General features: G+C 52.2%; 1 protein-coding gene across 6 annotated transcripts in view; it reads right to left on the bottom strand.

Moving 5' to 3' along the window:
* Window positions 1–24,919, bottom strand: part of PGAP2 (post-GPI attachment to proteins 2) — a 37,442-nt gene extending 12,523 nt beyond the window's left edge. The window contains exons 1-5 of one of the 6 annotated variants that reach the window (XM_034759275.1): window positions 24,739–24,795; window positions 22,035–22,121; window positions 19,751–19,925; window positions 19,149–19,401; window positions 11,766–11,872 (exon numbers count right to left, since the gene is read on the bottom strand). In XM_034759275.1, the coding sequence (XP_034615166.1) occupies window positions 11,766–11,872; window positions 19,149–19,401; window positions 19,751–19,915 (525 nt within the window). In that variant the 5' untranslated portion in view covers window positions 19,916–19,925; window positions 22,035–22,121; window positions 24,739–24,795. Of the gene's footprint in view, window positions 1–11,765; window positions 11,873–19,148; window positions 19,402–19,750; window positions 19,926–20,552; window positions 20,924–20,990; window positions 22,738–24,738; window positions 24,855–24,874 lie in introns of those variants that run through there. The other 5 variants (XM_034759273.1, XM_034759276.1, XM_034759272.1 and 2 more) reach the window with 5 other exon arrangements.
* Between the last annotated feature and the right edge of the window lie 2,950 nt (window positions 24,920–27,869).

Raw genomic sequence — 27,869 nt, 5'->3', positions numbered from 1 at the left:
GCGGGGGGAGTCAGGGCTGCTGGGTGGATAAGCAGCCACTTGCAGGGAGGCACACAGAGGCTGAACGCTCCACCGGCATGGGTGGCATCAGCGGCACGCTCCCCTCACTTCCCGGAGCCGCAGGCTCTTCCCGGAGGACACCGATGCTACTCAAGGAGCTCAGAGCCCGGCTGGCTTCAGCCTCTCCTAAAGGCTCAGCCCGCAGCGCTGGCTTCACAGGAGCCAGCTAGAAACTGCAGGAAGTCGAACTTGCTCAGTCAGTCATTTCAGCTTCCTACTTTCCCCCCGGTGAGACGGCAGGGAGCGACGCCGGGCACTGGCCCCACGATGCCAGCTCACTGTCCCGAGCAGCTGCCCTCGTGCAGCGGCAGTAGGTACCCGAACGCGTGTCTGGGCCAGGAAACCACAGCCAAGTATATTTAGTCCAGCCGTTTGCACACCTCGAGCTGAGGCGTGTTTCCCATGCGCTCAGGAGTTAGTCAGCAGCAAGAGAGCAGACAGCTTCCTCCCCCCACCCCAGAAAACCACAGCCCCATAGCCACGCAGCTCGATTCCAGCGAGCGCGAAGCCCCCCGGCTACCTGCCCCTCTGCACCAGGCTGGACAGGACAATGGGAAGCCCAGCGCCACGTCGCTCCGACCTCCCCATGCCAGGGTCCTGGCGGCCCCTGTGTCAGCTCAATCCCCATCACACAGCTGCTCTTGCTGCAGCAAACCTTTGGGCCTTTAAACCGGCAGAGACCGTGCACCCCAGTGTGGGCTGCTCCCGCTTCACCTCTTAGCCATCCCAGAGCTCCTCAGCTCTCACCCTCCAGCCAAACTCTTCAAGGGACCCCCTAGATCTCCGCCGGGAAAGATTCCTCTCGGGGGAATTGCAGGATCCTAGAGGCATTTGTCTGAGTGCTACACACTTCAGCTCTGTCTCCAGCTCGGTTTGCGTCTGCACTTTCTGCACCGGTTCCCATGTGGTGAACATGAGGACAAATACAGCTCCTGTGCTGAGAATTTCTGGGGGATATTTATAGCTGGCTCATCTCAGTGACCAGCAGCAACGCTGCGGGCTGCACTTGCTGTGTGCTGGCTGAAGGTATCATGGGGAGTGTTAGCACACCCACAAGTTTGGGTGACCCCGTCCATGGTTCTGATACAGATTCACAGCTCCGCTAGGCCATATGGGTGTGAACAGAGCGACCTTCTGTTTGCTTACTCCTATGTGAGGAGTACTATAAAAATGCCTGAGGAAGATTGATCCTGTGTATCATGCCCCTTTCTGTTGAGCTCAGGGGACCCTAGAAATGCACTTTAAAGACTATAAATTCATCTCACACCCATTTCTCTACCTATAGATCTGGATGTACAGAGCAACTTCCGTCAAACAGAGCTTTTAGGAACTGCTTCACCCATCACTGAAATGCGGCCACCTCTGGGGTTGAGCTTGGTCGCTACTGAACAGCTGCGCAGCAACACTGCAGAACAGTAAGGGAATAAGATGACGAATGGAAAAAGCAGGAGTAAGTTTAGCTAGCCGGATGTCACTGCAGTTTGGCCAGGACACCAGGGTTAACACACAGCAACTCTTGTGTTTTGGTTTTGTGTGTCTCTGATACAAGGCACCGCCCACATCACATTGATGCGCTAGATACCATCTGGAGGGCTCCTGGTCAGGGGATCTGCTGGAATCAGCGCCCAGATGGCGTGGCCGCAGCACAGCAAACGATGCATAGCAGAGTGGTCTTCCAGCTCCCCCTGAAGCTGCAACAGGCCTTGGCACAGAGTCCCGCTAACGGAGCCGGAATCAGACGATAAGTAGCCAGAAGTTCCTGGGAGGTTTCACAGCAGAAAGCGCAGAGCGTGGTGACGCCAGCTGCTGCGGAAGAGGGGAAATGTGTCTGCACGTGCAGAGACACACACAAAATGAAATGAGCACGGCTGACTGCATTGCTGGGTCGCGCCTTAGGGGAAAGCCAGGCTATGCAGGAGGGCTGCAGAGGACACATGCCGTGAAACTCGGGGAAGACTTGGGAAGATGCAAATGTTGGACCAGAACCCTGGGCAGTGGACAGATGGGGATGAATGGCTCCAAACTTGTCTGCTCCCCTGACCCCTCTGCCCTGGTCTCTCCTTTATTCAGCCTGTTCCCTATCTCCCTTGTTCTCTCTGCACTGCCCCATGCCCGGCTTGCTCACTCTGTCCCTCCCCGCTGCGGAGCTTTCCTTGCTAGTTCACTCATTACTGGCTGCCTCCTAACTGGAAACTGAACTCTGGTGGTTGGAGTTTCTACTTCCCCATTACAACCTAGCTCCCCAGCGCCGTCCTGCCCTTGCTCAAAGACGGTTGCAACACGAGCAGTGATGAGTGCAACGCTTTTGCAAGACCTCAGACACACACGCATACATGCGAGCACCCACACACTGTGCAAACCCCTGCAGTACCAGGGGCATTGTACCCCCACAAATGCAAACCCCTGCAGAACCAGGGGCGCTGTACCTCGCCCCCCCCCACACACAGTGCAAACCCTAGCTAACCACGGGGGCTATACCTCGCCTCCCCACACACACAGTGCAAACCCCAGCATAACCAGGGGTGCTGTACCTCACCCATGNACCAGGGGTGCTGTACCTCGCCCCACAACAAACACACACAGTGCAAACCCCAGCATAACCAGGGGTGTTGTACCTCGCCCCCCATCCCACACACAGTGCAAATCCCTGCATCACCAGGGGTGTTGTACCCTCTTACACCAGCACTGAAATTGGCCCCCAGCACATGGGATACAAGACCTGGAGGAGACCCTACTGGCCATTCCTAAACCTGCTCTGCCCTTCGACGCCTCCCGTTCCTGTCTCCCACCCCAAGCATCCATGCACAACTCCAAGGAAATGCCTTTATTTAGTGCCAAGTCTCCCTCTTGTGCCTTCCAGCTGCAAGGAGGAGAATCGCCGCTCGTCTGCCAGCCCTGCACCCACTGAGTGACGCTTGGCGAAGGGGGCAGGCTCCAGGCGCTGCCCCGGGAATCTGACCCCAGAACCTCGGTGCTTTCTGATCAGTCGCGGCTTCCCCTGCGCTGGGAGGTGGCTTATGTTAAAATCCCATTCGGGGCTCTCGAAGGCAGCGAAGGGAAGCGCCCCAAGAACCAATGGCTGGAAGTTGACATCAGGCAACTTCAAATGAGAAATAAGGCACCGACTTTTCATAGTCTGGGCAATTCGCCCTGGGAACAAAGTCCCCCGGGAAGGGGCGAAATCTCCATCTCACGCCTGTCTCTGGAAGATGAGTGAGCCGAACCCAAGCCCGCTGGGCACAATGCCGGGGTAACTGGGTGAGATTCTATGGCCGACAGGGGGTCAGACGGTAGCCCAGTGGATTCCCAAGCAAATGGTGCCTAGGAACTGGCTAATAACTAGAGCGGCCTGGGGCCGCTGCGCCCAGGAGGATTTCTAAGTGCGAGGGGGTGGGGCTGGGTGGGAATACTTCCTTGGAGTCCCAAATGGCCCTTCCCTCCTGCGGGGAGCTCTGCACCTTCCCCCTCCAACCATTGCTACTATCTGGTTCCTGCTCCCCTGCCCGGAGCTCTGTCCCCTGCAGCAGGCCCTCCTGACGCCCAGCCTGCTGCTCCGGCCCAGATCGCCGGTGGAGGCCAGAAGCCAGGGCAGAAACCCACCTCTGCAGCCCCTTGGGGTGGGGGAAGAGAAGCAGAGAGCCCGATGGTGGCCCCAAGTTTGCAGTGGGAGGGCAGCGCTGCCGTCAGGATGTGGGGCCACCTTCCTGGCACGAGGAGTTTGTCTGGGTTTTCCCCCCAGAAACTCCCACGGTCAGAATTTCCTACCAGGTCAGCAGCTGCTGCCCCAACTTCTCTCTAATCAGTGCTGAGACTGGCAGTTCCAGCCCCGGCGCGAACGGCACAGCCAGGAAGGGAGGAGGATGTGGCAACACCACGGCTGAGTTCTCCAGCCAAGCCGAGCCCTCCCACCCCCTGCAAAATATCCTGCGTGTCGCAAGAGACGGGCCCAAGGCCCAGGTTCCAAGCCTTTGTCTGGTGCCGGCTCGGAGAGGCCAGCCGAGATTGGCAGAAAAATCCCAGTGTGCCCCCCCCACCCCCACGCATGGCATTGCCAGTAGCAGCTCGGTCTAGACTGCGTGCTGAACTGAACGTCCTGCTCCTGGGAGCCAGCCAAAGGAAGTGCCTGATGGCCTCTCCTTCCAGCGCGGCCCAAAGGACAGACCCCTGCCCCAGGACATCAGGCAGAACACCGGCCGGCTGCATCCCAGCAGGAGCCCAAGGATACGATGCCACCTGCTGACCAACTCGTAGTACACGTCAGAGCATGAGTTTGATCCAGTTCTGGCTGGGGAGATCTGCAGGTCCGGGAGGTTTTCTGGGATCCTGTTAGCTAAGCCTGGGGGGGCTCCCCCATCAAAAACCAAGGTCATCCCAGGAAAACACACCAAGCAATAGACCAGAAACCCCACAAGATTCGCATTGCTCGGGCCAGACAGGGCTGTATGAGACTGCGGATGGGCTTGCCAGTGTTGCAGCGCCCCCTGCTGGTCTTGGGTGGTTCTGCGGTGCCTGTCCTCAGTTTCCCTCCTCTATACATGAGGCAGGCTTGTCATCGAACAGCATCCCGTCTCGGGGACTGGATTGTTACCATCCTGCAACTGAAAACCAGGCTCTCTGCCCAGCCCCTCACTGGGGGCACAGCTCCTCTTTCAGGAGGTCCCCAGCTCAACACAGATCAGTGTAGTGACGAGGATGCCCAGTATGGAGCCGGCTGGAAGGTCCTGCCCAGGCTCCAGTAGCGCCCACCGCTATGCGCTCCAGTGTGAACGAAAACCCTGACCCGTTTAGTTCAGATACCTTTCATCGGAGAGAAAGACGGGTGTGACTAACCAGCTGCCGCTCCCCGTGTCACAGCGCCACCTCCTGGCGCGCCACGTTAACGGCAGCCAGCTAGCACCAGACGCGTATTGCTGGAAGAGAGAGTGGAAGAGAAGTGAGCACGTGTCCGGTGGTGAGCCCGGGAGATCGGCTGTCAGGAGATCTGGATTCAAACTCTGGCTCTGGGGGACCTTGGGCAAGATGTTTAACCTCCCTGAGCCGTCGCGTTCCTATCTGCTGAGCAGGGATAACGAGACGGTTCTACCTCGGAAGGAAGCTGCGAGGCTGAAGCATCAGCATCTGCAAAATGCCTTGGGATGCTCAGGTGGGAAGGGGGCGGAGAAGGGCAGGAGAGACCTTTAAGCAAACTGAGCAGCCGACCCCCATGCATCCTATCTGGCCCCGACGTGTGACTCCAGCTTCCCCCAGTCCGCAGAACCGCTTCCCGGAAAGGGAGAGGAAGTATCGCCCATGAGATCAAGTCCCTGCTGGCAGCACGCTCATCTGTAGGAGCGGCTCTCTAGATCCCTCTAACCGGAGGAACTGAAGCCAAAGGTTTTAGGTCTTTGTGGGAGGCCTCAAGTGCACCTTTCACAGGCTGTCTGCTAGATACTACGGTGATGGGCACGACAGGACAAAGATGTTCATGGACCACAAGCACAGCCGGGGCCTGAATGCAGACCAAGAGCATTTCTTTGTAAGGCTACATTTGCAGAAAGATCTGGGCAGGCACGGCCTCGCTGTGGCTTGGGGTGTCCCCAGAGGGTCTGGCCACTTGGGTGTTGCCAGAGGTCGTGGCAGAACCTCCATTACTAGGACTGGAGATGGACAATTACTAAGACACCGCTGGGCTCTTCGGAATAAGGAGACACGATTCTGAACGCCTTTGGTCCTGAGTTCTCCCCCCTAGAGGGGATGAGAGGTGTAAAAGAGAGGGGTAGATGAGGGACAAGGGGGAAGGATCAGGAATGGTGTAAGGAACGCCATCATCCCCACTGCGCGCACACACACAGGGAGAGCAGCGTAAGCAGCCTCCCACCAAGTTTCCTAATCTTCTCGGAAGGACCTAATGAAACGGCCGAGCGGGTGACTTGGCAGATTCAGGTTTCACAACGCGGGCTCTAGAGGAGGAGCCCTGCCAGGCGGGCACCGTCTCCTGCAGGCAGGGTTAACACCAGGCAACACCTGGGTTAGACTGGGGAGTGCCCGGATGAGATGTTACCGGGGGACGCTGAAAACCTGGGTTGAAATCCCAAACTATCGGCCAACAAAAGAGACGTTCGGCCCCGGCTGGACGCCCCCCAGGCCCTGTGCATTCCTTTCCCCCATTATATTGCTACAAACTGTCCATAACACACTTCAATGCTTCATAAGAGTTTTGTTGCCATCTCGAGCAGGAAAAAAGCAGTATGTTCCCCAGCTTCAGTGACCGTACACTCTCACGCAAACCCTGGACAGAGCTGAATTCCTGGGCTCCTTCCCAGCTTGGGGAATTTCCCCCAAGGCTAAAAAGATCTCTCTCTCTCTCTCTCGTGTATTTTTTACCCCAGAAGCGAGCAGTGGTGTTTGTGACAGGGTCGATTTGTCATCACATTACAATCTGAAGCCTTTACCTCGGGGCACATGTTTTCTGTTATGGTTAGAAGTTATAACGTGCTCTAGATACCGACACGCCCGATGTTCAGGGACTCCCAACCACCGAATCACACAAACATAGGGCTGGCAGAGATCGTCTAGTCCAGTGATTCACCACCTTTGTGGGCTCAGGAGTCATTTGTAAAATGGCCTGTCACCACCCACTCAATAGCCACAGTGCAAAAAGTATCTGGCTTACTAAGTATTTTTCACCCGCGATATAGAACGTACACATGAATGTAACACATACTGGATAAATACACCGTGCATACCGCAGCTCCTGTCCCATGAGGCTGTGCTCCCCGCTCTGGGCATCGCGACCTCTGGGGTTGCCGTGCCACTCAGCTTTGGCCCGGCCCCCATGATAAGTGCCACTCGTCCATATTTGGCCCAGTTGGCCCTGCGTCATCATGATGGAGGGGTGGCTGGGCCAAACCTGAGTGGCGCCAGGACCCAGTGCACCTGGTTGCAATGCTCAGAGCGGGGAGCTGAGCCCTGCAGGACCAGAGCTGCAGGAGCCGCTGCTGGAGGCGGGCGGGGGGCTCTGCAACACCCCCCAGGGCCTCCCACATGACCCTTTGACACACCCTGGTGACCCAGTTTTAAGTCATGACCCAGGGGTTGAGAAACCCTGATCTAGTCCATCCCCCTGCGTCGAGGCGGGATTAAGTATCCCTAGACCATCCCTGATAGACGGTACCGTCGGGCAACCTGCGGGCCAACCCCAACCAACGGGAGCTTTAGTCTTCACTAGCTGGGGCTTTGTTCTTCGAGCACTCGCTTGAAATGAGTCACAGTCGTGTCATTTGGAAAAACCTCTCCCAATATGCAGGTGAGAGTCTGACAGAGGTGTCACAGGAGGAGGTGGCTCTTTCAGGGAGCTAGTTGGGTTTATTTCACCCGTGCGCAGTGAGCCCGCCTCCCAGGGGAGGGGGATGCGAGTCCAAGATCTGCTGAAGCTGTGCCCAATGTCCTTACGGGGGCCTGTGTACTGTGTGACAAGTGGCCACCTGAAGACCATGTGACTTGTCAACTCTCCATGGAGTCAAGGCACCATTTTCCATCTCAGACAGATGCTGGTTTCTAAGGCCTGGTCTACACTATGCGGTTAGGTTGACATAAGCTGCCTTGCATTGACCTAACTGTGGAAGTGTCTTCACTTAAGAATGGCCATATTAGGTCAGACCAAAAGTCCATCTAGCCCAGTATCTTGTCTTTCAACAGTGGCCAATGCCAGGTGCCCCAGAGGGAATGAACAGAACAGGTAACCATCAAGTGATTCACCCCTGTCGCCCATTCCCAGCTTCTGGCAAACAGAGGCTAGGGACGCCATCCCTACCCATCCTGGCTAATAGCCATTGATGGACCTGTCCTCCATGAACTTATCTAGTTCTTTTTTGAACCCTGTTATAGTCTTGGCCTTCACAACATCCTCTGGCAAGGAGTTCCACAGGTGACTGCATTGTGTGAAGAAATACTTCCTTTTGTTTGTTTTAATCTTGCTGCCTATTAACTTCATTGGGTGACCCCTAGTTCTTGTGTCATGTGAAGGGGTAAATAACACTTCCTTATACACTTTCTCCGCACCAGTCATGATTTTATAGACCTCTATCCTATCCCCCCTTAGCCGTCTTTTTCCAAGCTGCAAAGTCCCAGTCATATTAATCTCTCCTGCTGATGTAAGCGCCTCTCTATGCCAACTTAATAACCCCACCTCCCCAAGCAGCACAGAGTCATGGTGGATGTCATTAGGTCGACGCAGCGTCAGTGTAGACGTCGCGTTGCTTACAGCGACTGTTACTGGCTTTCAGGAGCTGTCCCACAATGCCTCACACTGACAGTACAACCGATACAAGCGCGACTGGTGAGGAGGCGCACCGTTGACACAAGGCGCCAAGCACGCAGACACACAAGCGATTTAGTAACTGCGGTGGCTGTGCGCTGACGTACGTTAAGTCGACATAATTTTGTAGCGTGGACATGGCCTAACCTTTGTCAATTTCACGGCTGGGTGAAAGGGGCCAGACTGACAGCCCTGGAGCCCGAAGGCTTCTACTTTTCACCTGTAGTGCAAGCTTCTCCGGTGGTCAGCATGCCTCAGCCGGGACCCGCAGGGAGGGGCTGAATTCCTGGACACATCTCCGGGTCTCCCTGCCCCGCAGCTGGGGCTGCCAATGACAGGGCAATCTGTGAGCAGGATTTCTGGGATGGGGTGTGACGTTATGAGTATAATATAATATCTCATTGAAAGGTGACATGGGGCCAGAAAGAGTTAATTAACTCTCAGACTGACCTGACCCATGGCCGAACTTTAGAGACTGGTTAGGAAGATATGTAAATGAATAGAGCTTTGAAATGCAGCTGGCATTGTTAGAGGTAGAAGGGGAGATGTTTGCTCAGGGCTTCTGATGTAAGCAAACAAGTCTTGTCTATTGCTATAGCTTTGATTCAAAGATCAAAAAAGGAGCATTAACATTTATGATGACACTTGAGTGAAATAGTATTATTGTCTATACGTCTCTTTGAAGGTCGTGATAGACTGCATATGAACTCTTTAATGGACAAATTACACTATGCTAATTGCCAGGGTGTTTGACAGACAAAAGATTAAGCTTATTCTCTCAGGCCAAGAGGCTGCTGGAAAATGTATAAAAACCCTGGGACACTGTAGCGAGGCGGTCTGGTTCCCCGGCGCCCTGGAGAGGGACAAACCCCTCTGGATGCCAAAGTGGGCGGAGCCAGTGGAGCTTGCGCCCGCCCCCCAGAGGTCAGGGCGCAGGACAGAAGTACAAAAGCCCAACCCCAGAGCTCACTAGAGCCCCGGCCGCTGGAGAAGCCAGGCCTAGCTCGTGGTGTGGAGACTCCTGCAGTCTGCGATCGACCCGAGGACTGGCCAGGCCAGCCGAGGCCTGATGCCGACCAGACCCCGGAGAAGCTGTTAAGCCTGCCTGTGGCAAGCTACCCAGAGGAGCTGCCAAGCCTGCCGCTCGCCGAGTACCCTGAGGAGCCCAGGGTGCTTGATTCCGTGGAGGACACCGACCAGACGCAGGTACCTCTAGAGGGGGAGGTAGGAAGTAGCCCGGGGGCAGCCGACCCTAGTCTGGCTGCAACACACCCAGGGCAAATGTCAGTGTGTTGCGGTCAGGATCCCCACTGACACTGCAGCAGGCCATCTGCCGCTGTTAGGGCCCCGGGCTGGGATGCAGTGGAGTGGGAGGGCCTGCGCCCCCCCTGCCACCCAACCTGTGGGTGGCCATCTCCCCCTCTCCTCAGGCCCTTTCGAAGCCAGGGCCTGGGCCTCCTGAACTCATTTGTTTGCTCAGCCCCTGCATAAGGACCTGAGCTAGAGACTCTTGACTGCCCCGCCCTGAACTAGGGTCTGGGTCTGCGGAATAGAGTTGTTTGTTGGTCTCTACCATTGCCGCGGCGTGAAACCCTGCGGCCAGGGTAGTTCCCCCAAATAATCCAACGGACGTAGCGAGGCGGTCCGGGTTCCCGCCGCCCCGGAGAGGGACGAACCCGGCTGAATCCTTCTACAGACACCATCCTGTTTTATCTCAGATCTGTTTTGGGTTTCAAGAAGGGGAAACCTTAAGCCATAAGGATTGAGATCCCCAGTCACTGACTGGAGTCACCCTGAATATGGACATTGGACTATAACCCATGGACTATTTCTAAAAGGACTTTTGGCAACTACAAGCTCACCTCTGCTATGTATCTGAATCTCAAGAATTGAATTCAAGTCTGTCTGTATATTGATCTTTTAACCAACACTCACTCTCTTTTCTTTTTTAATAAATTTTAGTTTAGTTAACAAGAATTGACTAATAGCGTGTATTTTGGGTAAGATCTAAGTTATAATTGGACCTGTGTGTATGGCTGATCCTTTGGGATGGGAAGAACATTTTCTTTTATATGATGAGATAAAATTTTCAGTAATTATCATCATATCTGACAGGTGTGTCTGGGCGGAGGCCTGAGATTGGGCACTGTAAGGGAACTGCGTTGTTTGGATTTTTGAGAAACCAGTGAGATACTATAGAAGCTGTTTTGTGCTGTCTCGGTGAATCTAATATCCACCAGCTTTTGGGGTTTGTCTGCCCCGTTCTGTTTGCAGTTCACCCTGATTGAGTGACCTCAGCTGGCTCCCAGGGGCAGCATTGTCACAAGGGGCATCTTTCCAGTGGGCACCAGAGGGAGAAGGGAAACAGGAAGATGACAGCAGGAGCTGGGGAGTTAGGGAGCACTGAGATCCAGAAATCCCTGGGAACGTACAAAGGCTTAGCCTAAAAAAATAAAGAGCCTAAAAGCTGGAGCCCGCAGGCTAGTACTCAAACAACCCAACGCATGTTAAGCTATCAGCGGGCTGGAAACCAGCAGCCCTACTCTCTCCAGCGGAAGCAGGAGCCGGTCCGGTGCTTGGAGCAGGGGACTGAGAGTGAGGACTCCCGTGTTCGATTTCTGACTTGCTATATGACAGAGGAGTCACTTTACCAATCTGTGCCTAGTTTACCAGCCTAGGAAAGTGGGACTAACCCCACTTTGCAGGGTGCTGAGAGGATTACAAAGGGACAGTAAATAGCTCGGAGATCTCGGAGGAAAGGCTTACAGCTGTGCTAAGTATTAGAATGTAAAACCAGTGTGGCTAATACTGCCCTCTGCTGGTGTGTATTAATAATGAATTCCTTTCCAGTTTGCTTGCAAGACCAGCTGTTTCACTCTTCCACAAAACACGAGCTCCCAGCCCGCAAGGCAACCAAGAAACCAGAGTCCAGATTCCAACGCAGGCACTCCACCAACCAAGTGTACCGGGTTAGGGAAAGCAGTGTCGCAAAAGAGGCCTTAACCAGCTACTTGGGGATTGGTCCTGTTTTGAGCAGGGGGTTGGACTAGATACCTCCTGAGGTCCCTTCCAACCCTGAGATTCTATGATTCTATGTTACTGGTTTTGGTTCCAACTCTAACTCCGGCACGTTTTAGGAGAAGCAAGTAGGAAATCAAAGCCTTCAGACCTGCCCGTGTGCAGATAAATGCTCAATTCGTTTTGGTTAACTGGCCCATCACATGTTTTTCAATCATCACCTTTCCCTTCGGTCTGTTTCACCTCATAAAGTCGCGCCGACATCCTGCCCCGTCGTGGCGCTTTCATGCTCACGAGATACGTCTGTATCTCCATCCTCCACCCCCAGCTGCGTGCCCTCAGCCCACCCAAGAGAAGAGCAGTGACAATAGAGAAGGGAAGGTTACTGTACCTCGGGACTTACTGTGTGTTTCTTAGTCATCCGCCACAGAATGCAAGTCAGGAGCATGTGACCCAGGGCCGAGGTGATAAAGAGGATGAAGGAATTTTCATGGATTGCTGCATTGACAAGACAACAGGTTTCCCGTTAATGCTGAGCATGGAAATAAGCCAAAGGGAGCTGCCTGAGGAATGCTGGGGAGGCCACGGCAAGGAGAAGGCAGTGTGCATTATAAGGCCCCCACCGGGAGGCTTGGAGGAGCTGGGTCAATACCGCCTAGTAGTGACCCGGGACCCAAAGCTCCGGGGCTCTATTCATGGTGCTGCCACTAACAAGCCAGGGAATCAGGGGCCAGCCATGCGAGGTCACTCCATTGCCTTTTTGGGGAGTGCTCGCAGAGTGCATAGAGGAGGAAGGAGAGCACCCCCCGGGCTTAGAATGTCGTCAGTGGATACACGGGGGCGGGGCCTAATCTGAGCACAGGCGTCTGTGACAGCACAGCTGAGTGGCCCCCATTCCTATGCAAAGGAGGCGGGGCAGGGAGGTTTGAGAAGGAGACTGCTTGGTGGTGTCATTGTCCCCATCTATACAGTAGGGCCAATGTCACGCCCCTCCTCGCAGGGGGAATGGGAGGCCGTACCCGTGCATAAAACACATTCACAGCCTGAACTGGAAGGTGCCAGACGAGGCCAAAGGGCCATTACTGGATGACTGTCGTGCATCTTTGCATTTAGCCTGACATGCTTTGCAGACACGCAAGCCTGGAAAACAGGTCAGTGTCCTTATCTCCATTCTACATATGGGGAAACTGAGGCACGGAGTCGTTAGGTCACTTCCACAGTGAGTCAGTGGCGGAATTAGGAAGAGAAGCCTGGACTCCGGGCTCCCAGCCCCTTGATCTAACCACCAGACAGACAATATAATATATATGGAGATATACCTATCTCACAGAACTGGAAGGGACCCTGAGAGGTCATTGAGTCCAGACCCCTGCCTTCACTAGTGGGACCAAATACTGATTTTGCCCCAGATCCCTAAGTGGCCCCCTCAGGGATTGAACTCACAACCCTGGGTTTAGCAGGCCAATGCTCAAGCCACTGAGCCGTTATTATTCTGGTTAATAATAGCGAGACTCTCTTGGTCACTGACTGCACATAGATTCCGAGTCAGGACAGAGATGTAACCTTTGACCTCTTTAGAGGAACGTTGCCAATTTGGGCAGAGGAACTAAAGGCGTTCTCACCCCCATTAGCAAAGCCCGTGAGAATCTGGGTGTGTCATTTTAAAATAAATGGTTCAAATTAAGAAAAAAAAATCCCAACCCTTTCCCCACAAACTCATCCACCAAGCAGCATCCGCAGCCTTGCACTTACAAGCAACCCTACAATAACAAAATGAACATGGGTGTCTTATTTCAGGGTAAAAGAAGCCCGGCAGGGAGTGGTGATAAACAGCAACTTCATTGTGAAAAATAACCTTGGCGATCCCTTGCCAGAGACTGTCAAATGAAGCCTGTTTCCCTTTCAGTAGAAACAAGGGAGTTGGTCAATGCTATGGTCGTCAGTCCATAATAATGGGGCTGGGAGAACTGGTATGACCTGCAGTCTGTACCCGAACCTTGCTCACACATGCCAATATGCTCCCAGGACTTCCAGTCCAATACTCACAATGCACTCTGGGCCAAAGTTGCTGGGCAAGCCACAGAGGACGTAAGATTGGGCGGGGAATGTCTGGCCTGGGGTTCTGCAGTGGATGGAGACAGACTGGGCCCTCGAGGGAATCTTTTAATGTGGTGGGCGAGTCTGTTCGGAAGGTTACTGGTGGCACGTTCAGCCACATGGAAGCCTCAAGGAAGCAAATGCATCAATGCACTTTGGGGCACCAAAACCCATCTATGAGTCATTGAACTCATAAGAACATAAGAACGGCCATACTGGGTCAGACCAAAGGTCCATCTAGCCCAGTATCATGTCTTCCGACAGTGGCCAGTGGATGTTGACAGATAGACACCCGATCTGGGGACCAGTCCCATCCGGAGCCTCACAGCACCTGCCTGATTCACTGTGGTGTTACTCCAATTTAATGCCATTCTCCAAGGGCTAATGCTGGTGAACGCCATTCCAGAAGGATGTTATCAATGAAAGAGAAGTCAGAAAAAAGCCTCAAGAATGATTCAAAGGTTAGAAACCCGGCCGCCTAGACCATAAGAACATAAGAACGGCTGTACCGGGTCAGACCAAAGGTCCATCCAGCCCAGTATCCTGTCTACTGACAGTGGCCAATGCCAGGTGCCCCAGAGGGAGTGAACCTAACAGGTAATGATCAAGTGATCTCTCTCCTGCCATCCATCTCCACCCTCTGACAAACAGAGGCTAGGGACACCATTCCTTACCCGTCCTGGCTAATAGCCATTAAAGGACTTAACCTCCATGAATTTATCCAGTTCTCTTTTAAACCCTGTTGTAGTCCTAGACTTCACAACCTCCTCAGGCAAGGAGTTCCACAGATTGACTAAACTCTTTGGGGCATTTGCCAGTCCCAGTGCCTTGAGGACCAGACACTGGATTGGGAAGTCGAGGAGGATGTTCTAGGGAACAGCACAGTTGACGTCAGAGTGGCTAGTCAGTTCTGCTCCTGCTTGCCCCAGGATAACCGCACATTAGTGAAGATCAGGGAGGGGAACATTCAGACCCATCCTCACTCCTTTATACCTTCTTTCTCAACCACGTTTCCCCAAACTTGGCAAATCCCCTGCTCCCCATTTCAGGAACTCGCCAGCTTGGAAGGTCTAAATCTAAATAGCTTCCTTCCCATCCTTGGAAGAGCCGCACAGCGAACAGGGCTAGCATGACAAGCCCTGTATCCAGTGACCAAGAGCTGCAGCAGTGCGAGCTTCCTCTTCATCATCCACGTAATGCACATCACACTTGGCCTGGGCAGGGCACCTGTAGGGTTGCGAGGGGTGTTCAGTTTCCAGGGCCCACTCAGGCCATGGCCCTCTGCAGAGGCTTCCAGCAAGAGGGCCAAGTAACGCCTCCTTTTGGAGGTGGTTTGTTACCTGGGTCCTTTCCCACAATGCACTGCACTGAGATCCATCCAACCCATTTCAGATAGGCTGCCTAACAGCCATCAGGAGGTAACGACTTTTAGTCACTGCGACCTGGGGCTAGATTCAGACTCAGGACCTAGGGATGACATAAATAGGCTCATTGCAATATTTCAGCAGTTGGTTTGCAAATGCCAACTCATTACCCCTTATGCTGATCAATCTATCCTTACTCATATTTAGCTCACATGCTTTGATTTCCTTCCCCAGACCTGGAAAAGAGCTTTGTGTAGCTCAAAAGCTTGTATCTTCCACCAACAGGACATTAGAAAGGCCACACTGGGTCCATCTAGCCCAGTATCCTGTTTTCTGACAGTGGCCAAAGCCAGGTGCCCCAGAGGGAATGAACAGAAGAGGGAATCATCAAGTGATCCATCCCTGTCACCTATTCCCAGAGTCTGGCAAACAGCAGTTAGGGACACCATCCCTGTCCATCTTGGAGAACAGCCATCAATGGACCTTTCCTCCATGAACAGATCTAATTCATTTTTGAACCCTGTTATAGTCTTGGCCTTCACAGCATCCTCTGGCAAAGAGTTCACAGGTAGACTGTGCATTGTGTGAAGTTGGTACAGTAAAAGCTATTACCTCAACTACTTTGTCCTTTTTGTATCCTGGGACTAACCTGGCTACAACACTGCAAACAAATACATTGATGCGACAGACGGTGATTTCCCACAATATCCTGGACAAATCGTAGCAAATTAAGTTTAAATATCTTAGGAGTTCATCGTATTAAAAATGGGGAAATGTTTATGTCTTATTGGGAGATTGTGTGTAACATCTCTTGGGAGGAGACCTGACTAATGTAAACCCTGAGAAGTGTTATGAGCTTCAAAGGACTAATTGAAAATGATGTGAAGTTTGAAAGTTACATGGGTTTCCCAGGAACTCTCTAGGGGGAGGGGTTTACAAACGAATTCCCCCTGGTTCCGCAGGAATACAGCCTTCTGAAGCTGCAACTGTTCTATGAGGACACATCAAAGACCCAAAGGGTATGCAGAAGTGACTCAGATTCCAGGGGGTGCTTGTTCGGCACTAACAGCTGTAAAGAACTTGTGAGCACAGAAAACCATCTTGATGCTTTGAAGGACGGACCACCTGCCAGAGCCCTTGCTGGAGTTGGGGTGATCTCTGGAGAGCTTATTAGCAAGTGGTCTGCCACGTTGGGGAATTCACAGCATAGGCAGGGAGCTGGAAATGCCCTGGTCAGGAGGGAGAGAGACGCAGGTCTCCACCCCAGAGGGGTGATGGCTGGGGAGCTGGAAGCCTGAGAGGGGATGCCCGTGCTGGATCACGAAGGGGGAAATACAGGTGAACCATGACAGCTGGCATTAAAAATGCCAAGTGCCTAGAATGGACGCGTCTGGGCCTGACTCAGTGAGGGGGTGAACAGGGGTGCCAGGCTAGCGCAGCAAGGGACAAGGCCCTGTAACTAGCACCAACCTGGCAACGAGTAGGTGAGCAGAACCAGAGTACCTGGCATACTGGCAGAGGGCATGTGTAGAAAGACAAGCGACAAGCTGAGAGACACTGAGAGCTTAAAAGGTACTACATCTCCCACCCTCCTGAGCTGTTTTTCCTGCACCCTGACGGGATGGCGTAACAAGACGCTGCCTTTTCACACACCCACTCGATGCCAAGCCAGGGCACAGGTTGCCCTGTTCTACCACTTGTACCTGCTGGGAAATCCTGGCCCCACTGGAAATGAATATGAAATGACCCATTGAGTTCAGTGGGGTGCGGGTTGCCTCCCTGACGTGTAATCATCACTGTTTTCCTCCCCACTCCACGGGATGTCTACGGCCAAGTGCCAACTGGCCACTGATCCTTCCTGGCAACTTCACCAGTCCCCAGCAAACTGAGGCTGGGACCTCATCACCACCAAGTCAAAGCACCAGAGACAGCTCCACCCAGATCTGACTCCCAGCAAGCCAGCTGCTCTCTGCCTCCCTGGCCCTGCTGCTGTGCCTGAGAGCCCAGGTTGCTGAGGGTCGCTGCATCATCGGAAAGTTGCCTGTACAGAAACGGCACCTTCTTCCCACATGCACTCAGTGAAACCCGCTTTCCGTCCTCCTGCTTCCACTGCCATGCGCACGCAGCTATGCCACAGTACGTCCCATTCCGCTCTGGCTCACTCACCACCACAACTAGCTTCCAACCGCCGGCCACCTACACCTGTTTGACCCAGTTGGAAGCAATGGGCCGGTTTCACTGGCGGGACTCCACTGAAGTCACCAGGGATGAACTGGGCCCACCGGGTTATCACAAGTGTAACTGAGGTCTGTATTTGACTTGCAGAATCTTTATGCCTGGAGCGAACATGCAAGTCAGAAAGAACTCAGCTCGTCTCTCCGATCCCAGGCTGGCAGCTAGAAAAACGGACACAAACAAATGCTAGACACACAAAGGCCCATCGTGCCATTCTTACAGGGTTGTCATTCAGACTAGAACAGCACTAGTCTGTCTCTACACCTGAAAATTAACCCACGCTAACCAAACCGAGTTACCCAACCGCAAACATTTTTACCCAGTTGCAAACAGATGGGAGAAGCGCATCTCCTAGCCCACCATGCACAGATACCCCCGCCCCACACACACACACAAAAAATGGCCACATAGTTTGCTTTAACTAAAAATCAAGAACTTCACCATCCATAAGAACGGCCATACTGGGTCAGACCAAGGGTCCATCTAGCCCAGTATCCTGTCTTCTGACAGTGGCCAATGCCAGGTGCCCCAGAGGGAATGAACAGAGCAGGGAATCATCAAGTGATCCATCCCCTGTCGCCCATTCCCAGCTTCTGGCAAACAGAGGCTAGGGACACCATCACTGCCCATCCTGGCTAATAGCCATTGATGGACCTATCCCTCCATGAACTTATCTAGTTCTTTTTTGAATTCTGTTAGTCTTGACCTCTGGCAAAGAGTTCGACAGATTGACTGCGCATTGTGTGAAAAAATACTTCCTTTTGTTTGTTTTAAACCTGCTACCTATTAATTTCATTTGGTGACCCCTAGTTCTTGTGCTATGAGAAGGAGTAAATAACACTTCCTTATTTACTTTCTCTACCCCAGTCATGATTTTATAGACTTCAATCATATCCCTTTACTCGTCTTTTTTCCAAGCTGAAAAATCCAAGTCTTATTAATCTCTCCTCATACAGATGCTGTTTCATACGTCTAATAATTTTTGTTGCCCTTTTCTAAACCTTTTCCAATTCCAATATATCTTTTTTGAGATGGGGCGACCACATCTGCACGCAGTATTCAAGATGTGGGGGTACAATGGATTTATACAGAGGCAATATGATATATTCCGTCTTACTATCTATCCCTTTCTTAATGATTCCCAACATTCTGTTTGCTTTTTTGACTGCCGCTGCACACTGAGTGGATGTTTTCAGAGAACTATCTGCAATGACTCCAAGATCTCTTTCTTGAGTGGTAACAGCTAATTTAGATCCCATCCGTTTATTTGTATAGTTGGGATTATGTTTTCCCATGTGCATTACTTTGCATTGAATGTCATCTGCCATTCTGTTGCCCAGTCACCCAGTTTTGAGAGATCTTTCTGTAGCTCTCCGCAGTCTGCCTGGGACTTACCTATCTTGAGTAGTTTTGTATCATCTGCAAATTTTGCCACCTCACTGTTTACCCCTTTTTCCGGATCATTTATGAATATGTTGAACAGGACTAGGCTCAGTACAGATCCCAGGGGGACACCACTATTTACCTCTCTCCATTCTGAAAACTGACCATTTATTCCTACCCTTTGTTTCCTGTCTTTTAACCAGTTACCAATCCGTGAGAGGACCTTCCTTGAGACGAAACACAGGAAATTATTGGAGATAAAGTTATAAGCAACTAAAGGAGGAGTTCGAATGGAAGCCAGACTCAACCCGAACTGTAGTGTTTCTTATTGCAATGGGGCAAAGCAGCAGAGAGGGACACATAGTCTGAGGGCCTGACTTTGAGTGAAGAAGTCATAAATTCCAATCCCAGCTCTAACACTGACTTCCTCTGTGATCTTGGCCATGTCGCGTCCCTACCATGAGGATCAATTAGTTAACGCTTGCTACATACAAATCCCAGGTACTTTTATTAATACAGGGACCATGGATTTTAATGGAATGTGTGTATTTGCATTGATTTTTCTCCTGAACTGATGATCCCAAAAATAAGCACTAAAAAAAACCCAACACCCCTGTAATTAAGTGACTCATGACTGTACAGAACCCCAGTTGTTATGACCCAGAGAATCAGCACAGCAGACTGTAGAAACCTACCATAGTTTTCCGAGGAAGACACATACGTCAGCAAAAGGAGGGCGACGTTTTCGAGCACGTTGAGGGTGAAGTTGATGCGGCAGAGCCGTGGGTAGCGAGGGTGCGCGCAGTGACAGCTGTGGTAATGGTTCCAGTACGCGATGGCCACCAGGAAGCGGGGCGCGGAGTGGAGGCCAATGCAGAGACGCCACACGTAGCGCTGAGGGGTCTCGCCGCCAATCGCGGCGCTGATGGAGGGGAGGTAATTGGGGACCTGGGAGAAAAAGGAGAGCTTGTTGAAGAGGCACTGGGATTTTGTATTAGAATAGGTCACATTTACAGCTCTCTAAGATGTCGGAGTGCTTAACAAGGGCAAGTTCTATCCCTAGCTCCCAGATCAGGAAATTGAGGCACAGAGAAGGAGAGTAACTTGCTTAAGTTCACACAGCACCTATTGAGTTCCGGGGAAGCCAGGAATAAAACACAGAACTCCCGATGCCCAGGTCTCCTACTCTACTCACTAGACAACTCTGCCCTTCTTTGAGAAATCACGTCTGTAACAGAGTTTGCTCTCAGGGTCTAGTGGATCCCTTTAAGTTCTCTACCAAGCTGCAGGCACATACACCGCAGTGAGTAGCTGTCGTTTCCTGGAAGTGGAACAGCAGAGACCAGATCACGCAGAAAAGGAATCCAAACAGCGGGCAACACACAGTCCCAACAGCCAGGGTGGTAAAGCGGAGCCGGAAGAGTATCCCATCTCGATCCAGAGGCAATGGCACCTCAAACATGTTGCTGGACCTGAAAGCAAGAAGCAACTATTTGAAGAATGTCCCTTCGACTACTGCAACATTCAGCTCCAAGAGCACTTCAGCGGGTAAAATGCATACAACTGTAATAGGTTGTTAGCCAAAACATATAGGTTGTACTGTGACACTGAGCCAGAAAGGGTTAAGCAACCAGCTGGCTAAAGTGACCCAGATCAACCTTTAAGAACATATTAGAGAAGTACTGAAATGGTAAACAGGGCCATTTTTTGTAGATAATTATCAAAGTCATGTAAGTGGACTAAATCCTTTGAAATGCAAACTGATATTGTCAGAGAATTAGAAGTAAATACTAATTGTCTTTGTCCGAGTTAAACTGTTAGGAGTTTAACAGCGTGATCCAATTAGCACGTGGAAGCTAAACATCAGTTCCTGTCTGCAATATTTTGTTACTATACTCTATTGATACAGACATCAAAAAGGAATATTAGCAATTAGATGAAACATGGTGTAATATCATTGTCTTTATTTCTCTTTGAAGTTTGTAGCAAACTACCTGTGAAACTTTGAATGGTCAATTGCTTTATGCTAATCAATGAAACTAATTACCTGTGCATACATAGGAAATAGGAAATGACTTCAAAGCAACAATGTATATTACCTATTCTTCACCCAAGGAAGGTCCGCTGTATTATCTGCTGTCAAGAGGCTATCGTAACCTGCCAGAGATCTATAAAAGAACTCTAGGATCCTGTCGTCTCACATCTGCTTAAACTTTGTCAGGGGAAGGTCAAGCTGCAAGATTGAGGTCTTCAGGTACCCTGGACTGTCCTTGCAAAGTCTTATGGAAGGATATGAACCAATTCTATACACGGACTGCCTATTGGACTATAGACCATGGAATTAATTCTGGAAGAACTTTCTACAAAGGCAGCTCACCATCTCTGCTATGAAACTGACCTAAGAACGTTACTCATATCTGTATGTATAATGATCTTTAACCACAATAACTTTCTTTTCTTTTTTAATAAATCTAAGTTTAGTTAATAAGAATTGGTTGTAAGCATGTATTTGGATAAGATCTGCAATATTCACTGACCTGCTGGGTAATGTGTCCGATCTCTTGGGATTGGTAGAACTTTATATATGGTGAAAAAGATTTTAAGTAATCCTTACTACATTTGACTTGGCTGTCTAGGTGGGAGTTCAGGGCGGAATTGCTTAAGGGGAACTGTATTTTTGGGCTTCTTGGTAACCAGTAAGGTAATATAGAAGCTGTTTTGTTACTGTCTGGGTAAATCTAATTATAGGAAGGACCACCACTTTTGGGGAATGCCTGCCCCATTCTTTGCAGTTTGCCCTGATGAAGCACTCTCAGTGAGGCCTCTCCAGGCATTATGGTCATATATACACACACTCTCCCCCCCGCCCCCATATTAATAGGTATTATATGCATGATATTAATCTAATACGTATGTGTTGGGTAATCATGCTAAATTGTACTATGCCTATTCTTGCTCACACGTGCTAAGACATATATCTCCCAATGCCCCAGGACAAATATAGGGTGGCACTGGGCTTCGACAAATACAAGAACTGCCAAAAGCTAGATGTACAAGTGTTATGAACCAAAGAAGCAACATGGTGCAAGGAAATAATGTAAGAAATGTGAATGCTTTGCACTAGGGCGTATCTTCATGCCCCTTTATGTTTGGAACTTAATATTCAAAACCAAAGATGGGGAAGTACAGGGAGGCACCAAAGATGAAGCTGGCTAATTAAACGTGAAGTGATGTGAAGAGCGCTGTGACGTGTAAACAGCCATGCTATCAAAGATGGCTAGTTTAAGGGGGCTTTGGGAAGCACACCATCTGTGTAAGGCGAACTGAACGTGCTGTGAGAATTTGCTTTCTGGGAAGGACTGGTGTTGTATTAACTCTTTCTTTCCTATACTGTACTGCTTTGTCTTTAGCCAATGAATCTGGTTGGTTAACCAATCAGATAAATAACCAATCTGAGCTTGGTTATTTGTTCTCTCAGTCTCAGTGTTGAATAGCAAGTATAGTCAATTAGCTGGCTATACCGGTAGTAAATAAGGTATAAGTGATGGCTACAACCGACGGATTCTGGCAGCTCAAATCACCTCAGACTGGGCAGGTGGGCAAAGTCGCACAGGGGTCACTGGAAGAGCCTTTCACCCCTGGAATCCTGCATATACCCAGGCCTGGTCCTTAAATACAAACAATATAAACAATTGCTTGGATCTCCATACTCAGCGACTCATCGTTTAAGGCTCCCCTGTGGCAGCTAGGGTGAGAAAGCTGTACCTGAATCAGTCTAGGTGTAAGTTCCTCCTTCTAGGGCCAGCGCCAGGAAGGGATTGCAAATGGGTCATGCAAGCCTATGGCCTAAACCCAAGTGCTGTGCACCCATCATTCCCACTGAAGACAATGGGAGTTACAAATGCTCAGCTACTCTCTGGATCGGGTCCTGAGACTGCCGAGTAGGGGCCCTGAAAATAGTACGGCTGTCCCTACCTCACACCTTGTACAACAGGGACAAACCTGCCACGAAGCCAATTACCACACAGGGTGTAAGTCAGGGCAGGATTTAATAGCTGGCAACTGAACTGCGCTTTTTCCCTGCTAGTGTCTGCTTTAGGACATTAGCTCCTGGGGTCAGGGACAGCGTCTCCCTATTTATCTGCACTAAGCACGCAGCTGTGTCTTACTAATGAAACATTGTTATTTATTTGGGCAATAATCTTACCGGAGTAGCGTCTGCATTCTAAGAATTACACTTCTATAGATCAGCCTTCATCATGGCAGAGGCAACAGGATTCAGGGCCGCCCGGGGGGGGGGGGGGGGGCAATTTGCCCCAGGCCCCGCAGGGGCCCCCACAAGAGTTTTTCAGGGCCCCTGGAGCGGGATCCTTCACTCGCTCCGGGGGCCCCGGAAAACTCTCACGGTGCCCGGGCCCCCAGAGCTTCTTCCACTCCGGGTCTTTGGCGGCAGTTCGGCAGCGGGGGGTCTTTCTGCTATGGGACTCGCCGCCAAAGTGCCCTGAAGACCCGCGGTGGGGGGTCCTTCTGTCCCGGGACCTGCCGCCGAAGTGCCGGGTCTTCGGCGGCAATTCGGCGGCGGGGCCCCCTGCCGCCAAAGACCCCAGGCCCCCTGAATCCTCTGGGCGGCCCTGATAGGATTACAGCATCAAAAATGATGGGGCAATGGTCAGTTTGGGCCACTAGGGCAGGGATGGGCAAACTACGGCTGGGGGCCACATCCGGTCCTCGAGCTCCTGCCGGGGAGCGGGGTCTGGGGCTTGCCCTGCTCCGCATGGATCCTGGGAGCAGCGGCATGTCCCCCCCTCCGGCTCCTACCCGTAAGGGCAGCCAGGGGGCTCTGTACACTGCCCTCGCCCCAAGCACCGCCCCCACAGCTCCCATTGGCCGGGAACCGCAGCCAATGGGAGCTATGTGGGCGGCGCCTACGGACAGGGCAATGCGCAGACCTGCCTGGCCACGCCTCTGCGTAGGAGCCAGAGGTCGAACATGCTGCTGCTTCTGGGAGCTGCTTGAGGTACGCGCCACCTGGAGCCTGCACCCAACCCACCTCCCGAATCCCTTGGCCCCATCCTGGAGCACCCTCAACCCCAAACTCACCCCCTGCCTCACCCCAGACCCCAATTTCATGAGCATTCATGGCCTGTCATACAATTTCCATACCCAGATGTGGCCCTCGGGCCAAAAAGTTTGCCCACCCCTGCACTAAGGCCTTGTCTACACTTGCCTAAGCCATGCCTCCCTAGCTACACTGCTATTCATACCCATGCTAACTGGGCATGCAGGGTCTGTACTCTACACGCCATCCTAAGCATAGACCTCCCTTTAGAGGGAAGCAACTCGAACATAACAATACAGTCACAGAAGAGAAACTAATCTAGTCTATTCTAGTCTCCCCAGCCAATGCAGGATTGTTCTCCCCAGTTTATTCTAGCCAAATCTCCAGCCTGACCAAAGCCACTAGACCTGCAGGTGAGGGAAAGTGTCTAAACTCAGAGCAGCTCTTTCCTACTCTGGTAGGGAGGCCGAAGGTGACACAGCCACCCTGGCCTGTAACCCAGAGACAGGCAACTGGTCCCTGCTCACACAGCCACAGGCCACTGGGGTGGTCACCTCCTTTGTCAGCCCCTTCTTGTTAAAGACCAGGGTAGCCCGCAGTCTGCATTTTAAGCAAACATCCCCAGTTACTAGGAAGGAAGGAAGGATACCCATGAACACCCCTCTGTGGAAGCACCTTCCTCTGAGCTCCTGGGGTGCGGGACTGGCCGCCAGAGCTGGGAGAGACACAGCCTTTGCCTGGGCAAATATGCCCTCAGGTTTCAATGTGCTGGGGGCCAGCTCCAAAACTCAGCCACACACCCACTGAGTTGTGCCAGAAGTTTGATCAGAGCCACAAACGCCCCCCGCCCCCCGAAGCAGCTTTGGGAAGGAAGGTGGGGTCCCCAATCCTCCAGCCTGTGCTCTCCTAAAAGGTGCCCCCAAAGCTGCTGCCCAAGTTCTCCCACTCAGCCAGCCTGGGGCATGGAAATACAGAAACCCTCCTTCTAAGACACCAGCTCCTCCCTGCAACCCTATTGCTGCCCCAACCCCCCCCCCCCTCCCTGCCCCCCCCCCTACCCCCCCCCCCCCATCGCCCCCCCCCCCCCCCCCCCCCCCCCCGGCTCCTGCCCCACCCCGCCTGTCCCATAACCCCTCCCCGGATCCGCCCCCGGGAGCTCCCCTCCTTCCCCCGCGCCCAAAGGTGCAGCGGCCTCCGGCAGGCTGAGACCGGCCGATTCAGCTCACGCAGAGGCCGGGCCCAGAGCCGGCTCCCTCCGTCGCTGCGGCCGCCGCCGCGGCCCCCACCACGGTCCCCCCGCTGGCCCGGGCGGCGCGGCCTCATTCCCCGGCCCCCCGCGGGCTGCCCCGAGCCTCCGCTCACCTGTTTCCCCTTCCGCCCTTCTCCAGCCGGCTGCGGGACCGCCCCCCGCTCCGCCCCCCCCCCGGGCCGCAGCTCCGCCTGCGCCGCTCCCCGCCTCCGTCCGTCTCCCCGCCCGCCGCCTGCTCGCCGCCAGCCTCCCGCCCTGCCCAGCTGCGCCGTCCAGCAGCCCGACCTGGGCCTGCCCCCGCACCCCTGGGCCTGCCCCATGCTGCCCCCGCACCCTTGGGCCTGCCCCCACGCTGCCCCACACTGCCCCTGTCCCCGCAGCCCTGGGCCTGCCCCACACTGCCACGGCCGCCCTGGGACTGCCCCTGCTTCCCTGCCCCCGCAGCCCGACCTGGGCCTGCCCCCTATCCCTGCAGCCCTGGGCCTGCCCCATGGTGCTGCAAGCCACAGCGGCCCTGCGGGTAGCAGTGACCCTTGGGGACAGAGTCGCTGGGGGAGGGTTATATGGCAGGAATGCCCCCTCCTGCCTGGGGCCTGGCAGGAAGCGGTGTGGGCCGGAAGCCTTCTGGCTACATTGTGGCTTCTTTCCACCAGCAAAGAATTTGGCCTTCTGCCTCCTTTGCTCTTCCCTCCCTCATCTGTTCCCCCGTCCACCACCTTGTGCTTTTCCTTTGCAGGGCCCTGCCAAATTCATGGCCATGAAAAACGTGTCATGGACCATGAAATCTGGTCTTTTGTGTGCTTTTACCCTATACAGATTTCACGGGGGAGACCAGCGTTTCTCAAATTCGGGGTCCTGACCCAAAAGGAAGTTGCGGGGGAGGTTGCAAGGTTATTTTAGGGGGGTTGGGGTATTGCCACACTTGTTTCTGCACTGCCTTCAGAGCTGGGCACCTGGAGAGCAGCAGCTGTTGGATGGGCCCCAGCTCTGAAGGCAGCACCCGCCAGCAGCAGCACAGAAGTAAGGGTGGCAATATCATATCATGCCACCCTTCTGCACTGCTGCTGGTGGTGGCTCTGCTTTCAGAGCTAGGATCCTGGCCAGCAACCACCACTCTCCAGCTGCCCAGCTCTGAAGGCAGTGCCGCTGCCAACAGCAGCATAGAAGTGAGGGTAGCAGTACCACAGCCCATAAGAACGGCCCTACTGGGTCAGACCAAAAGTCCATCTAGCCCAGTATTCTGTCTTCCGACAGTGGCCAATGCCAGGTGCCCCAGAGGGAATGAACAGAACAGGTCATCATCAAGTTATCCACCCCTGTTGCCCATTCCCAGCTTCTGGCAAACAGAGGCTAGGGACACCATCCCTGGCTAATAGCCATTGATGGACATATGCTCCATGAACTTACCTAGTTCTACAATAACCTGACAATAACCCTACAATAACCTTGTAGCCCCTTCACAACTCCCTTTTGGGTCAGGACCCCTACAATTACAACACTGAAATTTCAGATTTAATAGCTAAAATCATGAAATTTACGATTTTTAAAGTCCTATGACCATGAAATTGACTAAAATGGACCATGAATTTGCTAGGGCCTTATCTATTTGCCTTCCTTGGACTTAAGCTGGTTTTTAAATGGATTCCTTTAGATAGGTACAAATGGCAGTGTGGATGCGCTGAGTTTGGTTTAAGGCTTGGTCCATGCACAAGTTTTTCATTGTTTTCATTACACGTGTGTTTGTGTGTGTGTGTGGGGGGAAGGTTGTTATTTTCTAGCAAGAGTTACATTGCAGTTATGCTGGTTTGAAGGTGCCTTATACAAGTATAGCTTATTCCCAGGAAGAAATACACAAACAGATCTGTTGTCTACTACCTGTACAGTGCTCATATCTTTCAGAGTAGACTGGACATAATGCACAATGTGACCCCTCGCACCCAGAAACCCATCACATAACGATAACACCTAGCTCTTATGTAGTGCTTTTCAAACAAAGTGCTTCACAAAGGAGGTTGGTATCATCATCCCCATTTTACAGATGGGAAAATTGAGGCATAGAGAGGGAAGTGATTTGTCCAAGGTCACTCAGCAGGCCAGTGGAAGAGCCAGGGATTGAACCTAGATCTCCTGAGCTCTGTGGTATATTCATTAGGCCAGACTGCCTCATGGAGATATATTGTACATAGGTACCCAACAAGGTGTTAGTAAAAGGCCTGATGGATAAAAATAATCCGTCTTTATGCTATTAAAAATGTTGTCCAAGAGAATATAAACTATATGCTTTAGTGCCTACACCTACTAATACAATGTATTGTGTGCTTGGTAATGACATGTAATGAATTCATATTTCAAAAACTAAACCAGCTCTTGATTAAGAGAACTGCTTACCGATGCTCTGACTTTAGCAAAATCTCCAGCCATGTAGACAGGCACTGAATTCTTGGTGTCCCGTCCAAATTCTTCCCTCTTGCAACCTGTGACCCTCCCTCCAAGTTCCGTGCAAGTAGTAGTTCAAACAGAAGACTGGGTGTTGGGGCTGGAGGCTGATCCCAGGCTGTACCTGACTCACTATGTGAGAGCTAGAGCAGGGAACTTCTCTGCTCCACGTCTCAGTTCCCCGTCTAAGAAATAAGGTTAGTAATATCAAAGAAAGCAGTGTAAAATAAAGAGAAAAAAAGCTCTGTACTGCTTCATCTAACCTTCATGTGGTATATTATATTTATATTGCCTATCAAATTTTCTAATCTAGAAGGTCAAACTATATTGCCAGTCTAGTCTGATTTCAAGGGAGTCACCCCTGTTAAAGTTAAATGTTCATAAAAGCTTGTAGGATGGGGTTCTTTAGATTCTCAGCTCCTTGGAACAGGGGCCCCATCTGCTTTTCATAGAATCATAGAATATCAGGGTTGGAAGGGACCTCATGAGATCATCTAGTCCAACCCCCTGCTCAAAGCAGGACCAATCCCCAACTAAATCATCCCAGCCAGGGCTTTGTCAAGCTGGGCCTTAAAAACCTCTAAGGAAGGAGATTCCACCACCTTCCTAGGTAACGCATTCCAGTGCTTCACCACCCTCCTAGTGAAAAAGTTTTTCCTAATATCCAACCTA

This window comes from Trachemys scripta, chromosome 1 (genome assembly GCF_013100865.1).
Source record: "Trachemys scripta elegans isolate TJP31775 chromosome 1, CAS_Tse_1.0, whole genome shotgun sequence".
NCBI classification, from domain to species: Eukaryota; Metazoa; Chordata; order Testudines; family Emydidae; genus Trachemys; species Trachemys scripta.
Note: the sequence above shows the minus strand (reverse complement) of the source record. Positions and strands in the feature narration are given on the sequence as shown.